Here is a 13,067-nt window from a genome sequence, read left to right as displayed (position 1 = left end):
CGTATGATTCGTATGTACGCAATTAATCAGTAAACATGTCTAATTCCGTAAGGAAAAAGTATGATTCGTATGTACGCAATTAATCAGTAAACAATAGCAGGGTAGTGAACCTGCTAACCTTCATGTAGACTTTATTTTGCCTAACCCTATAGTATGGCCTACGGGTTATGAATATGTCTGCGAGAGGTGATCGCTCTCCTTCATTGTTGTGAAGAGTGCTACTTCTGTTATTGTTACTCCTAACCCTGTAATGTTGCCTTCGGGCCCTAAAACAGTGTCTGTAGAGGTTATTGCCCTTTCTCTTATACTCTTTCGATTCGTAACTTAGAATCGAAAGTGCTTGCTTTAGAGAGCAATAGTGAAGTGGCTAAGTGCTGTGACAGTGCCCCTTGCGTAGTGGAGGGTGCGTCAGATCGGCCTTATTTCGCCTCTAGGCCGGGACCTCTGCTTGACTCCCAGGACCTGGGGATGAGAGCATGTCAGAAAGCCGAACCGGATGGAGGGTTACGAGGAACCCCCACCGATCTGGCGTGCCTTCGGCAGTTTCTGATGAAAATCCCCAGACTGCCAAAGTGCGTGCACGTGCACGAATCCTGAAGGATTGCTTCTCGTCCTCCGAGGCGTCCTCCCCACGCAAGGGTTGGAGCTCTCGGAAGGACTCGTGCCCTCTAGAAGCTTTAGAGAAGAGGACGCTTCACGTCCTCTCTCTCGCCAGGAGGGAACATCAGATCCGCCCCATAACGCCTCTAGGCCTGGACCTCTGTCGGACTCCCAGGACCAGGGAGAGGGCATGTCGAAAGCCGAAGGAGGGTTACGGGGAACCCACATCGATCTGGCGTCCCTTCGGTAGGACCTGTTGATGCTTCCCAGGCTGCGGAAGATCGTGCACGTGCACGAATCTCGAAGGATTGCTTCTCGTCCTCCGAGGCGTCCTCCCCGTGCAGGGGTTGGAGCTCTCGGAAGGACTCGCGCCCTCTAAATAGAAGCTTTATAGAAGAGGACGCTTCACGTCCCCTCTCTCTCGTTATGCGTTTCAGTGAGAAGTAAGAAGGCGAACGTCGCCTGATCACGTGTACGTCTTTCCACCGAGAAATATAAAAAAGAAGGCTGTTTCTCTCGCTTGTTTTGACGCTTCTTTTGACGCACGGCTTGAACGGGACGCTCGGATGGACGCCAGGCGCGCGCGGGTGCATGCCAAGCGTGCGCCAGTGGACGCCGAGCGTCCTCGCCAGTGGATGCCGAGCACGCGCCAGCGCACGCCAGGTTTGTCTCCTGGCTGAACGTTTCTGTTGAACTCTTCAAGCTCATGTTAAAGATTTGAGCCTCAAGAATGTGAAGTAAGCAGTGCTTCGGAGGAAGCTTAAAGTGAACAGACAACTTCGTCTTTGAAACCCAGCAAGACCTCGGGTTTCGTGAATTCAAGAGGTCTCTGTCAATATTATATTGCTTTTCGCAAAGGTGGATGGAGTTAAGGAAAGCTCAAGGGAAGATCTCGTTTGCTCTACCGCAGTCAAGACTTTGCGATAAGGCAGTTACGGGTTATGTAAAGGCTCGACGTCCTGCACGTCAGGACTCTCGGCAACGTTCAGTAGGATTCTTGCAAAGGCACTCATCAAAAGGACGCTCTTCAGGAAAGCGCAAGACAGGACTTCCTTTGCCATACTGCCAATAAATTTTAAGCTTTAGCAGGCATTAGTTGTGATACGGGAGAGGAAGCTGGTTGGAGAGTTTCTTCCTCTTCCCAGGATAATTTTGCAAGCTTTTTAGCCCATCTGAAAGGGTTTTTCAGATGATAGATTTTGTTAGTTTCTAGTCGGGACTACGCTGCTGAATTGAACATCGTCGTTCTGCCTGCCGTAAGCCCAGTCTCTTAACAGGATTCTTGCCCCTTCCTCGTTTGAGACGGGAATCGGAAAAATAAAATGCTCGACTTCCTGGATTACGTTTTGTCAATTCAGTGACTTTCCCCCATTGACAATATACTATCGTTTTGTCAAGTAAGTGGGTATCCCCTCATTGACAAAATATCTCTTTGTCCCGTAAATGGGTTAGTTCTTTGACAAACATCTCATTAACTTGATATTGCGTAAGCGAATAAGCTCTTATTGATAAGATTCGGAAGAGCTCTCATTCGTCATTCGCAGACTCGTACAAGAAATAGACTTGTAGACTACGTCAATGAACGCTTATGTCCAATAACATAAGAAGCTTGAGCGGTCTGCTTCGATTCTCTAAGTTTTGTTCATGAAACTTGCTTGTCAGATATGTATGTAGCTGTATTTCCGAATTCAGCTATATATATGTCTGCCAGGTAAGTATGAAAAAACTTTATTGTGATATAATATCATATTTTGCCTTGCGTTATTTTACTACTGGTTGGTTCAAGTCATATACACTTGCTGTAGTTACCTCTTCGGATGGCAACCGAGAGGTCTATTGTCTATTATTTTAAGGACATTTAATCGTTACTCCCTGCAGCCTTCCAGGAGTTTCCGATTTATCTTTTACCGTTGTATGGTAGTGTTCTGACGACACAAACGCATCTATTTATTTAGCGTTTTCTGTTTCGCTTAAATATACCAGCTTGAGAGTCTCTTTCTGCTAAAAAAATAACGGACCTATTTCTTCGTAGAATAGGGTAGCTGGCAACCCAGACATAAAGTTAAGAGACGACGTTCGTAAGCTGCTGGCTGCTGCTGTGTCTGTCCTCCAGTCCAACCGAGCCAGTAACAGATCGTGCGCTGTCATGCGCGGTAGGTTACGTCTCTCTCTCCTGCGGGATTGACTGACTAACCGTATCTCTGTGCTGGCGGTTACGTCTCTCCTGCGGGATTGACTGACTAACTGTATCTCTGTCCTACAATCACGGACTTTAGCCTAAGATTGAGGGGATTTCTTACGTGAATGAATAAACGTTGCATTCGTTTTGCCTTACTATGTTCAACAGAGTTATCTCTTAATCCTTTCGGTGCTCGTTACCACACGGTATAGAACTACGAGTCTACCGCAACATTTTATATGCTCTCCTGCTTAGGCAAAGCGCAGCCTTATTAGGGAAGTAAGCATACTCGGGGAGGGAATGGATGAGCTTGCTGGGGACCATTTCCTTCCTGAAGAAGTTTGTTTCCCCGAATAGACTGCAATTCAGACCTCCACAGTTTTTTCCTACCGGGAAACTGAAATATTATTCAAGATCTAGGAATGATTCTGAACATCTCTCAGTGCGTCTATCACCTGAGGTGATAGAAAGAAGGTGCCAGACATCTGGATAGGATTTCAGATGTCCTGGATCTTAATCTGAAAGAAGTAAAGCAATTCGGTCGTCCCTCCAGTCCTCGAAACGAGTTTTTGGAACCAGTGGTCCAGATCAACTCTGATATTACACAGCTCTCTCATATCTTAAGAAGTATCTTCTCTTGGTCCCTGTTCGAGTTTACGAGAAAGAGCCTATTATAACAACAGGCGTAGAATGTAACAATCCTCTAGAGGTTCGTTACAGGATTGCAAAAGTCTGTACGAATCGTCTCAATCGACGGCAGCAACTATTGACCTCCGAGTGGAATCTTTCTTTAGAAGTAAGTGGAGAGTTGTGGAGACTTTAGGGACGCCCTTTCATTCTTCTCTTCGATATGTTGAGGACGAAGAGGCTTCTTCTTTTCTGCTCCCTTATTCTCGATCCGGGATCGGTACCATTAAACGCCATCCTATGATATTGAACGGGGATGGATGTTTAGTCTCTTTTCCCCTTTTTCAATCGCTTAGGAAATGTAATAAGAGGATTTATGACGTCACAGGGAGCGACAATGACGCTGATCGCCCCATGTTGGCCTTCAGGATCCTGGATTCAAAGAGGTCACATCCTCCTAGTTCACTTTCCAAGGACCTTTTCCGAGAGAGTCGGTCTACTCTAACTCGAAAGGTACCTATAACCTCTCCTCTCTGAGTCTGACTACGTTCAGACTATCGAGATGTTGACAGGAATAAGATTACCGTCTTCCATTTCCGTCTGAAGAATGGGATAAGCGGGCAGTCACAACTATTAAAGAATACGCAAATATGTTGTTGACGGCTTTGGGCTCAGAGATTTGCGTCTGTCAAACAACAAAGCCCTTCACGATCTTTGAGTTCTGTGGAATCTCGAAACTCGCTCACCATCTACTTTTTGTCTCACCTGTTTTCTCGGGGTCAGACACTCGTGCGAGATCAGGCGACATATAGTAGCCCTGAGTTTCTTGTTGACGAAGTCGGTTGCGTTTATACACCCCCGATGATCGTGTAACAGACCAGGTTGGACTGTCAGGCATTCTTCCTTCGGGACTGAATCGCCTTTTTGCTCCTCACTCCTTTCTCCTGGCACCAGAAGCTCGAGTCAGGAGTTGATTCGCTGACGACGTTGGGTTGCGTTGATACACCCCCCAAGGTTTGCTTAGATTGAATCGCCCAGGCAGTCCAGACACTCATCCTTCAGCAAAGAATAGTGCCTTGCTGTCCTTGAATCGTCTGACTGGTCAACTGGTCGGTCACCTGACTTTAGTACAGACGGACTGACTGTGCATGTCCAGATCGAAGCTTTCAATATGGAACTTAGACTAGTCTGAAGTTCTTGATGTCAAAGCATTCGAACCTCTCCTACCTGTTAACTTCTTGCATGTGATCAGGAAGGCCTTCTTCTAACCACCCTAGATACGACAAAGAGGGTTAGTGAGATTTTAAGCCATCGTCACAAGTTTTGGCTTTAGAGAACACAAGGCGGTGTGCTCTCTAAGCCTTCCGTTGTGGCCTAAGAATGGAAACCCGTTTTGTCCTTCGGCCAGGAGCTTGGAAGCAAGGCTGGCACAAGTTAGTGGGCAGGAGCCAGAGAGAGTCCTGTGCCCTGTCGGGTCTCTCAAGTTTTATCTACATAAAACTCAAGAAAGTCGAAGTCATTCGGCAATCTGCAGTGTTCCGAAAAAGACCAGACTTGCCCATATCGAAGAACACCCTGGCTTTAGTGTTAAGGAGTTCTTTCAAAAATGCTCCTTCATTGTGTTTGCAGCAAATTTGAAATTTGAAATCTTTTTATCTATCTGAATGCTCACGAGGTGAGGGCGCGGCCTCGGAAGCATTTCAACAGAGCATGGCACTCAGCAACATCCTGAGTACCATGTTTTAGCGAAGCAACTCTGTGTTCACTTCACACTCCCTGCAAGATGTGAAGATGGCATATGAGATCTGCTGCTCGCTAGGGCCATATGTGTCTGCAGACACAATCTTGGGGGCAAGAAGTACCACTCATCCTATCCTGTAGAAAATGGTTAGGAAGAGCTCTTAATCTAGTTGTTGAGTCGCCGACAACGGCGACTTCTTAACTCTTAAGCCTAAGTTAACACACCTTAACTTTGGCTAGGTTGGTCAGGTGGTGATATATATATTTATTTTACTTCTTAGCCCTCATGGTATGGTCAATATGGTCTAGTCACATTGTGGTCACGCCCCCGTTGACAGATCATCTGGAGTGCACCAGCTTTATAGGTCTCTACCTCGCTGGCAACTCTAGTAAAGCAGAAGCAGACTTGGGTGACAGTAATCACGAAGTCAGCTATGCTAACAGGTGGAACCAAGATGTAAATCATCTGCATGCATTTGTTTCCCAAAATCCTTCTATTCTGTCCCTTCCCACCTCCAACGGTGGGATTCAGCTATATATATATCTGACAGGTAAGTTTCATGAACAAAATGATATTGTTATGATACAATAAAGTTGTTCATACTTACCTGGCAGATATATATAATCAAGTACCCACCCACCTCCCCTCAGGGGACAGTGGAAATAAAAATTATGAATAGAAAATGGGAATGGTTCCTGATACCCGCCTCCCAGCGGCGGGAATGGGTACTAACCACCTGGCCGACCACTGCGTGTGTCGGAAGTTTTTTAAATTCTGTCGGACTTCAGAAAATACAGCTATATATATATATCTGCCAGGTAAGTATGAACAAACTTTATTGTATCATAACAATATCATTTTTGTTTTTAACAATATATAAATGGTACAGCTTAAGGCTGTCTTTTTCCTGCTTTAGTTACATGAAACTCATTTTTATTCTTTATGTATGTAAGGCCTTGCTCATAGATTGTTAGAAAATACTGTAGCTGTGTAACATAAGCAGTACTATATAATGTTTAAAACCAAGTTGAGTAAATTTAGAAACTAAATTGGGTAAATGTAAGGTCATTTGTTCTGTCAAAAAATGGTAAATACAACTGCTGCTTTATGTAGAAATATAATTTCCTGTATTTTTCCAGTGGCCGTTTTTACTACTGGAATTCTGAAACTGATTTAGTGTCTTGGCTACCTCCTGGGCATCCTCGCTGCCAGGTTTCTAGATCTGCAGCAACACTCCGTAAGGAAATGCTGTCTGAAGTAAACAAAAACAGAGTCTCGGATGATGATAAAAATGAAATGTCCCGTGTTGAGGAAGAGGATGACGACGACAGAGATGATCATGATAGCGACAGATCGGAGGTATTTTATGCATAAACATTTTTCGGTATTGCCATACTAAAAGTTTTTCTTATAGTGTTTACCTCTTACTATTACAAATCTTAACTTTTTCCTTGTTAGGTAATGTGTGCTATTTGCACCAAGTGTGAACCTTTGCATTACATTTACCTTGTGCATTAGCAACTAGAAGGGTAGGAAGAACATTTGAAATGTGCAATAAATTTTATGTATCCTTCAAAGGGAGAACCACTCATAGGTTGAGGTGGTTACTTCAGAGAACACAAAGGTACGAAGATGTCATAGGCTGGTGGTCAAATGGATGAGTGACTAGCTTCTCTCTCTTTTTCCACGCTGCAAGCCAAGTACTCACTCAAGCAAGCATCCTATTTTAAGAGCTCAAGCTCAAAAGATACCCCTTCCTATGCTCTCTTTTAACAAGAGCTGTTGCAGGTTGGCTTATCATCTGAGTCCACTACATTCTTGTTGACAAAGGTGATATAGTTCCCTACTGACCGAAGCTTCCCACATTTAGTGTGAAGTAGAGGATTCTAACAGACAAATTTTTGTTGAGTGAGTCTTTAGAAACAATTCATTCTGAACCTGGGCCCTGTCAGCTTGGGCATTCTCATGCTAGGCTTTTTCAGGAGTCATTTTTCTTCTGCTTATTAGGCAGTTGTTTAACCTAGCCAAAAGGTAGTGGTTTGTAATTTTGCATGAACAGATGAGGAATAATTAATGTATATATATTTTTCCCATTTATAAAAGAGGAACCTTTAATCATAATTCCACCTTAATCAACCCTCGAAGCCCATGCGGCCAAATGGAAATTTCCTGGGTTACAACGAGATGGGGGAGGGGGGGGGGGGGTCAGGGTTACTCAGGTGGTTCTTTCTCTTTTTCCACAACAGTTAGCCACCTGGTCATCATGTTTGAATAACCATTTCCTACTTGCTCTTGGAATATTACATAAAGTTGTGGTACGTATACCTAAGAAAAAAGCCAAAAGATTTGACATTTTTCTGTACTATTTCCAATATTTTATATTTAATGATAAAATGGGCTTTGGTTATTGAGTTTTTATAAAGTTGAATATTTCATATTAGTAGGTATTATATAGTATCAGTATTTTTAGCATAGCTTATGGAACTGTCGTGTCTTTTGGTCAGTATGTTTGGAGATCATTTGGGTAAGCAATATGTTCATTTTGATTAGTAATCGACACATTTTAAGAATATGGTATTACTTGGCCGCGCCCACATTCTCCCCATCCTACCCCACCACCCCAGCCTTACCCTCTCCTGCTTTCACAATATTACTTGTATGGCTGGCAGTGCTGTCCTAATCGTGAGCTGGACTCTGGAGGGTTGAGGTTGCTTCCCTCGGGTCTATTACTGTTCCGTGGGATGAGCGAGTTGCAGTTCGTGTTGTTGTGAAGAGGAAACTTTTAAAACTATGTTAATAGAATAGTTGTACAAAATGAGTACCAATTTACAGGTTGAATGAACGACCTTTCAATGTTATCAATGTCATAGCCAAGCAGCAACTGATATCAACCAAGTGTGTGGTATGATAATGTCATGCATTATCAACGGTGCTAGAGGGAAGGGGGTGTGGCCAAGCGGTATTTTTAAAATGCATTGACTATAACACCAGTACTATACGTAATTAAATTGACTTCAGTACATGTTCTGTTAAGCACTGTAGGATCCATACGACACCTACATTTTTCATAATTTAGTTATTCCATTTTTGTTGATACTAAATTTGTTATGTCATAACTATGATTTTAGCTTTAAGCACTGAATATTGACAGGTAAATTTTGCTATCATTATGATCACATACTGTATAATTTTCAGATTTTGTTTTAATATTGGTAACTAGATATTAGATGGATGTAATTGTTTTATACAGGAAATAGTCTACTAGTTTTATTCTGTTAGTTTTTTAATGTCCAGTGTATTGTTTTGTAATTATGATTATGATCGAGACTTATGAATTTAATATCTTTCAGGACTCTGAGGAGGAGTTGAGCAGAGACGAAAAGCGCGAGAGAAAGCTTGAACGAAGGGAGAGAAGTAGAGACACAAGCAGGGAACGTGATAGAGACAAAGATCGAAAGGGTCGCAGACGTAATCAGAAAGATGATTTAGACCCTATGGATCCGGCATCATATGGTGATTGTGGCAGGTAGGGTTTTTTCGATGTTGTTCACAGTCAAAAGAGTGAAGGAAATTTTGGGTTTCGAAAGTCTGTTATTAATGTTTGTATATGATATAGAACTTTGGCTTGCAGGCCTTACTTTTTCTTAACATTGCATTGTGTATAGGAATGGAAAACCAATTTGTTAGAGAAGCATATTTCTTAGTATTTCTGGTGAGAACTCTACTGTACAGTCCTTTATATAATAATGTATTCAGTTTTGGATATCTGTTTGTCCAAGTTCTTTTGGCTTCAAAGAAAAAATTTTTCCAATGCAGATTTTCCCCTCCAATATGCTTTTGAATGACTGAAATGCACCTGAAGCATCTAGCACACTTATTCATTGTTATAAAGTGGCTTATCTTCACCAATATTTTTTTTTCATTATAATAGCTGTATGCAATAAATTCAGCTTTTAAAAATATTTATGTCTCTACCTAACTGTAATTGCAAGTGACAACAAGTTCCGTAAAAGCCCATCGAAACTATTGTCCTAAAAAATAATTTAGTAAACAAGCATTTTTTATTCCACAAATTATATGAAGCGGTTCTACATGGTGAAGTGTACTGGACCCTTACTGATGTGGATGTAGAGGGAAATTATGTTGATGAAGCAGCGAAAATTAGCCTTTTCTTTCAAAGATCCTTTAACATCTTTAAAAAGTTTGTTACTACTTCCTTTGTTTATGTCGGGAAGTTAATTTATTCATGGAAACTATCAGAACTGCTTTTCCAGAGATTGACTTGGTGATCAGTACTCAGGGTGTCTATCGATGTCTTCTTTGCTTTGCTTCCACTAGGTTTATGGGGAGTCTGGGATACAGCATGTCAGGATGATGACCCGTGTTCATTCAACTTTGCATCAATCTTGTCTGATTGTATAGAAAGTGCATACTACTTGCATCAATCTTGTCTGATTGTATAGAAAGTGCATACTACTCTAGATTTCCAGTTTAGTTTGTATTATGGTACTGTATTCCACAACATATTTAAACGAGGGAAAGGGAAAAATTGTACTTAACGTAATAGCTTAGAAATTTTGCCCTTTAATTAATACATTTTCTGTACTCTGTCTGAATTTATGACATTCAAGAGCAGGATTTTGTCTGGTACCAGGTAATATTCATGGTCTCATCAAGCAGGCAAGAATTTAAAAACAAAGAATAAATAAAATCTGTATGTGCACAAACCCTTGAGTCATAGTTAGTAGCAACTTCTTAGTTCTTTCTGTCACATGGCTGTGCTCTTCACTGCAAAGTTGTCCCAATTTTGATACAGGATAATTTTTAATCTTTTCATCAGTTATCTATGCAATGCTTTATCATGTTTTCATCTGTATGGTTCTATGTCTTACTTATTATAAGTATGGTAGAAACAATTTAAAGGCATTCACATTCCTTTGTCTATCATTCAGGTTGTGCTAATTCCTTCCAACACCATTTGTTTTCAAATTCTCGTTGTCAGCTGTCGGTGCTGTTCCAGTTCTGCCATTTTGCTGTTCAACCACTGTAATTCCTACTGAAAACTTTGATATTTTGTTCGCCCCTTTACACATTTACATCCTTATACTATTTAATTTCATTTATTTTTTGGATTTCTTGTCTTGCTGTGCAGCCACTCCAGTTTCCTCTTTATTGTCTTTAAGCTGTGATTGCTGAAAGTACCCCAATGCTTTGCTTCACAGCAGTGTCCATAGGTTTGAACAAACTAAAGTGGAATGTCATCATAAACAGCCTCAATGGAAAGGAACAGTTGTTCCGATACGTAATACAAACCCTCGGTCCTTTAACAATAGGAAGGTAACTAGCGGCAGCTGGGACAGTCGTAAGCTTCGAACAAGGGGAGAACGGTAGTTAACTGCTTGTCGATCGTGCGCGCGCCCAGCGAGGTGAAGAATCACTTTTGCTTTCGGCCGCGGGTGTGAAGGACGTGTTCGTCATCGCTCTCTGCCCGCTTCATCGTCGTATGCTTTGTTTATATTATGTTTTCTACTAATGGTTGTTTGACTTGAAAATGAAACTGTAAGTACACTGTTTTCATTTTCATTTACTTAAAGCTTATGAATCAAGCATGGAGCTATCGCCGTAGAGACGGCGATTTCCGCTCTTTTCATGAATTGAACCCTTGAATTATGTCTCGGTGCCGAGGGCGGGCGCACTCGCGCCGAGTCATGTATTTTGGGCGAAAGTGTGTAATTTGGGGGGGGAAAGAAAATTTGTAAGTAGCTCATTTTTCATTATATTTTTGCCTGTGCGTTCGTTGCCGAGAGCTTGATTGCGTTCGGCACGAGCCTCTTATTTTGTATGAATAGAATGCAATGAAAGTGGATTCGCAATGCAGTTTTCTTTTCATTTATTAATTGCATCAAATTTAATTTTGGATCAATTTCCGCTCTTACCGGGGAATTAATCCTTTACGATTTTATTGCTGTGAAAGTGAAAATAGCAAGTGCAGTATTGTTCATTTTCATATATATTTATGATAGCATCATATTATTATGGATCAAGTTTCCGCTCTTACCCGGGAATTGATCTTTCCCCTTTAAGTTCTATGAAGTGAATCGCAAGTGCAGTATTCTGTTTCATTTTCATATTACTTTTCACTGCTGTGCGGGGGTGGGGGAAGCAAAGGTCTGCCAGGAAGTCGTCGGAAAGCTCTCCCGCGACTCCCTTGGTATCCGATTCTTCGTCTTCTTTCCTGCCCCCCCGCTCAGCTTCCTCGTATTTTGTTTTTTGGGGTCTTCCTTCCGTTCGGGGTGGGGCATGTCTCCCCCCCCCCCCCCCCCCCCCCCCCCCCCCCCCCCCCCCCCCCCGTGCGTGAGGGAACCCCTCTTACTAATCTGTCTGTGCTACTGGCAGGTGCTACATCCGTGGGAGACGACCTTGGACAGGTATGGGCCACTGCGGCTGCAGGGCGTGCCTAGCATCCACGATCTGCTGCAGCGTCTAGCGAGGTCTGGGGCGGTGACCTTGGAGTGGTCTCCACTACAACCTTCACGGCCGCTTATGCTGCTTCCCCCCGCTGGTCTAACACTCCCCATGCTGTGCGGTGACGCCGTCTGCCGCTTCTAGGGCCGTCGCAGCCGTACCGAGGAGGGGTATGCCGCCGCCGCCTGTGTTTTTTTCGTGTTGCCTGCCCCAGACTTCCGCTGTTCCAGCAGCTCGCCCCTGGACCGGCCGCCAGTACCAGGTTCCGCTGGCTGCCGATGATTCTATGAGGCGATGGCTGGGCCTGCCGTACCTGTCGCTGATGTGGTTCCCGCTACTGGCTTGGCTGTCCCTTCTGTGTTTACCGCTGCCGCTGTTCCTGCCGCTCCTGAGCTGGTTGCTGTTCCTGTCGCTCCTGGTTCCTGCGCCTGTCCATGCTGGTCCTGCCCATGGTGTGTCTTCCCCTGTCCCAGGTCCTTCCGGACAGGTGCAGTCGGGCCGTGTTGCTTCGGCAATAGGCCCGACTCTGGCCTGGATGGAGGACCTGACGACTGTCCTGCGTGAGCTGACGAAGAAGAGGAAGGTGTCATCTTCATCTGTGCTGCCTCTTCCCCTTCGACTTCTAAGGCCCATAAGCCGAAGAAGAAGAAGGCTGCCTCCCCCCCCTCAGAAGTCTCCTTCGGGAACTTCTAAGGGCCCCGGGGGGGTCCTTCTGCTGGTCCTCCTGCTCCTTCGGGAGCGGGGCCCGTCTCCCCTTCCGTAAGGAAGAGATAGACGGGGACCAGAGGAGTATCGGTTAGCTCAGGTACTTCCTCGCCTGGTGCTAGCGGCGATGCCGCTACGCCAGGTTCTGGCTCGGTCTCTCGTTCGCGGGAGATCCCGAGTGTACGCTCTCCCTCGGGAGACCGTGCAGCCAAAGTTTCGGCGCCAAGACCACGGCACGGAGCAGAAGGCTGGCGAGAACCGCTCAGGTGACTCTCGCCAGGCCAGCGGCCGCTCTCGCAGCGACCAGCTGGTAACCGGGTTTTGTTATATTCCCCCTAAGAAGACTCCTTCGGGAACTTCGAAGGGCTCGTCACACTCCGGTGTGACGGGGGGGTTCTTCTGCTGGTCCTCCTGTTCCTTCGGGAACGGGGCCCGTCTCCCCTTCTGAGAAGAAGAAGAAGACGGGGACCAAGGGTCCTTGTGCTGGCTACCGCTGGTACACCCTCGCCTGGTCTTGGCAGCTCTGCTGCTAAGCCAGGTACCGGCTCGGTTTCTCGTCCGCGAGAAGTTCCGAGTGTACGGTCTCCTTCGGGTGACCGTGCAGCCAAAGTTAAGACGCCTGAGTTCGCTCAGCGTCATGCCCGAGGCACGGAGCAGAAGACTGTCGAGAGCCGCTCAGGTGACTCTCGCCAGGCCAGCGGCCGCTGTCGTAGCAGACCCAGCGGTACCTCGGGTAGGTGGACGTGACGG

At 44.7% G+C, this 13,067-nt stretch overlaps 1 protein-coding gene across 1 annotated transcript in view; it reads left to right on the top strand.

Annotated features, from left to right (window-relative positions):
- LOC135201718 (polyglutamine-binding protein 1-like) overlaps positions 1-13,067 on the top strand; it is a 69,645-nt gene that overhangs the window by 50,985 nt on the left and 5,593 nt on the right. Inside the window, exons 4-5 of the mRNA XM_064230892.1 lie at positions 6,287-6,506; positions 8,498-8,673. Of these exons, the coding sequence (XP_064086962.1) occupies positions 6,287-6,506; positions 8,498-8,673 (396 nt within the window). The remainder of the gene's footprint in view (positions 1-6,286; positions 6,507-8,497; positions 8,674-13,067) is intronic.

Source organism: Macrobrachium nipponense, chromosome 28 (genome assembly GCF_015104395.2).
Source record: "Macrobrachium nipponense isolate FS-2020 chromosome 28, ASM1510439v2, whole genome shotgun sequence".
NCBI classification, from domain to species: Eukaryota; Metazoa; Arthropoda; class Malacostraca; order Decapoda; family Palaemonidae; genus Macrobrachium; species Macrobrachium nipponense.
Note: the sequence above shows the minus strand (reverse complement) of the source record. Positions and strands in the feature narration are given on the sequence as shown.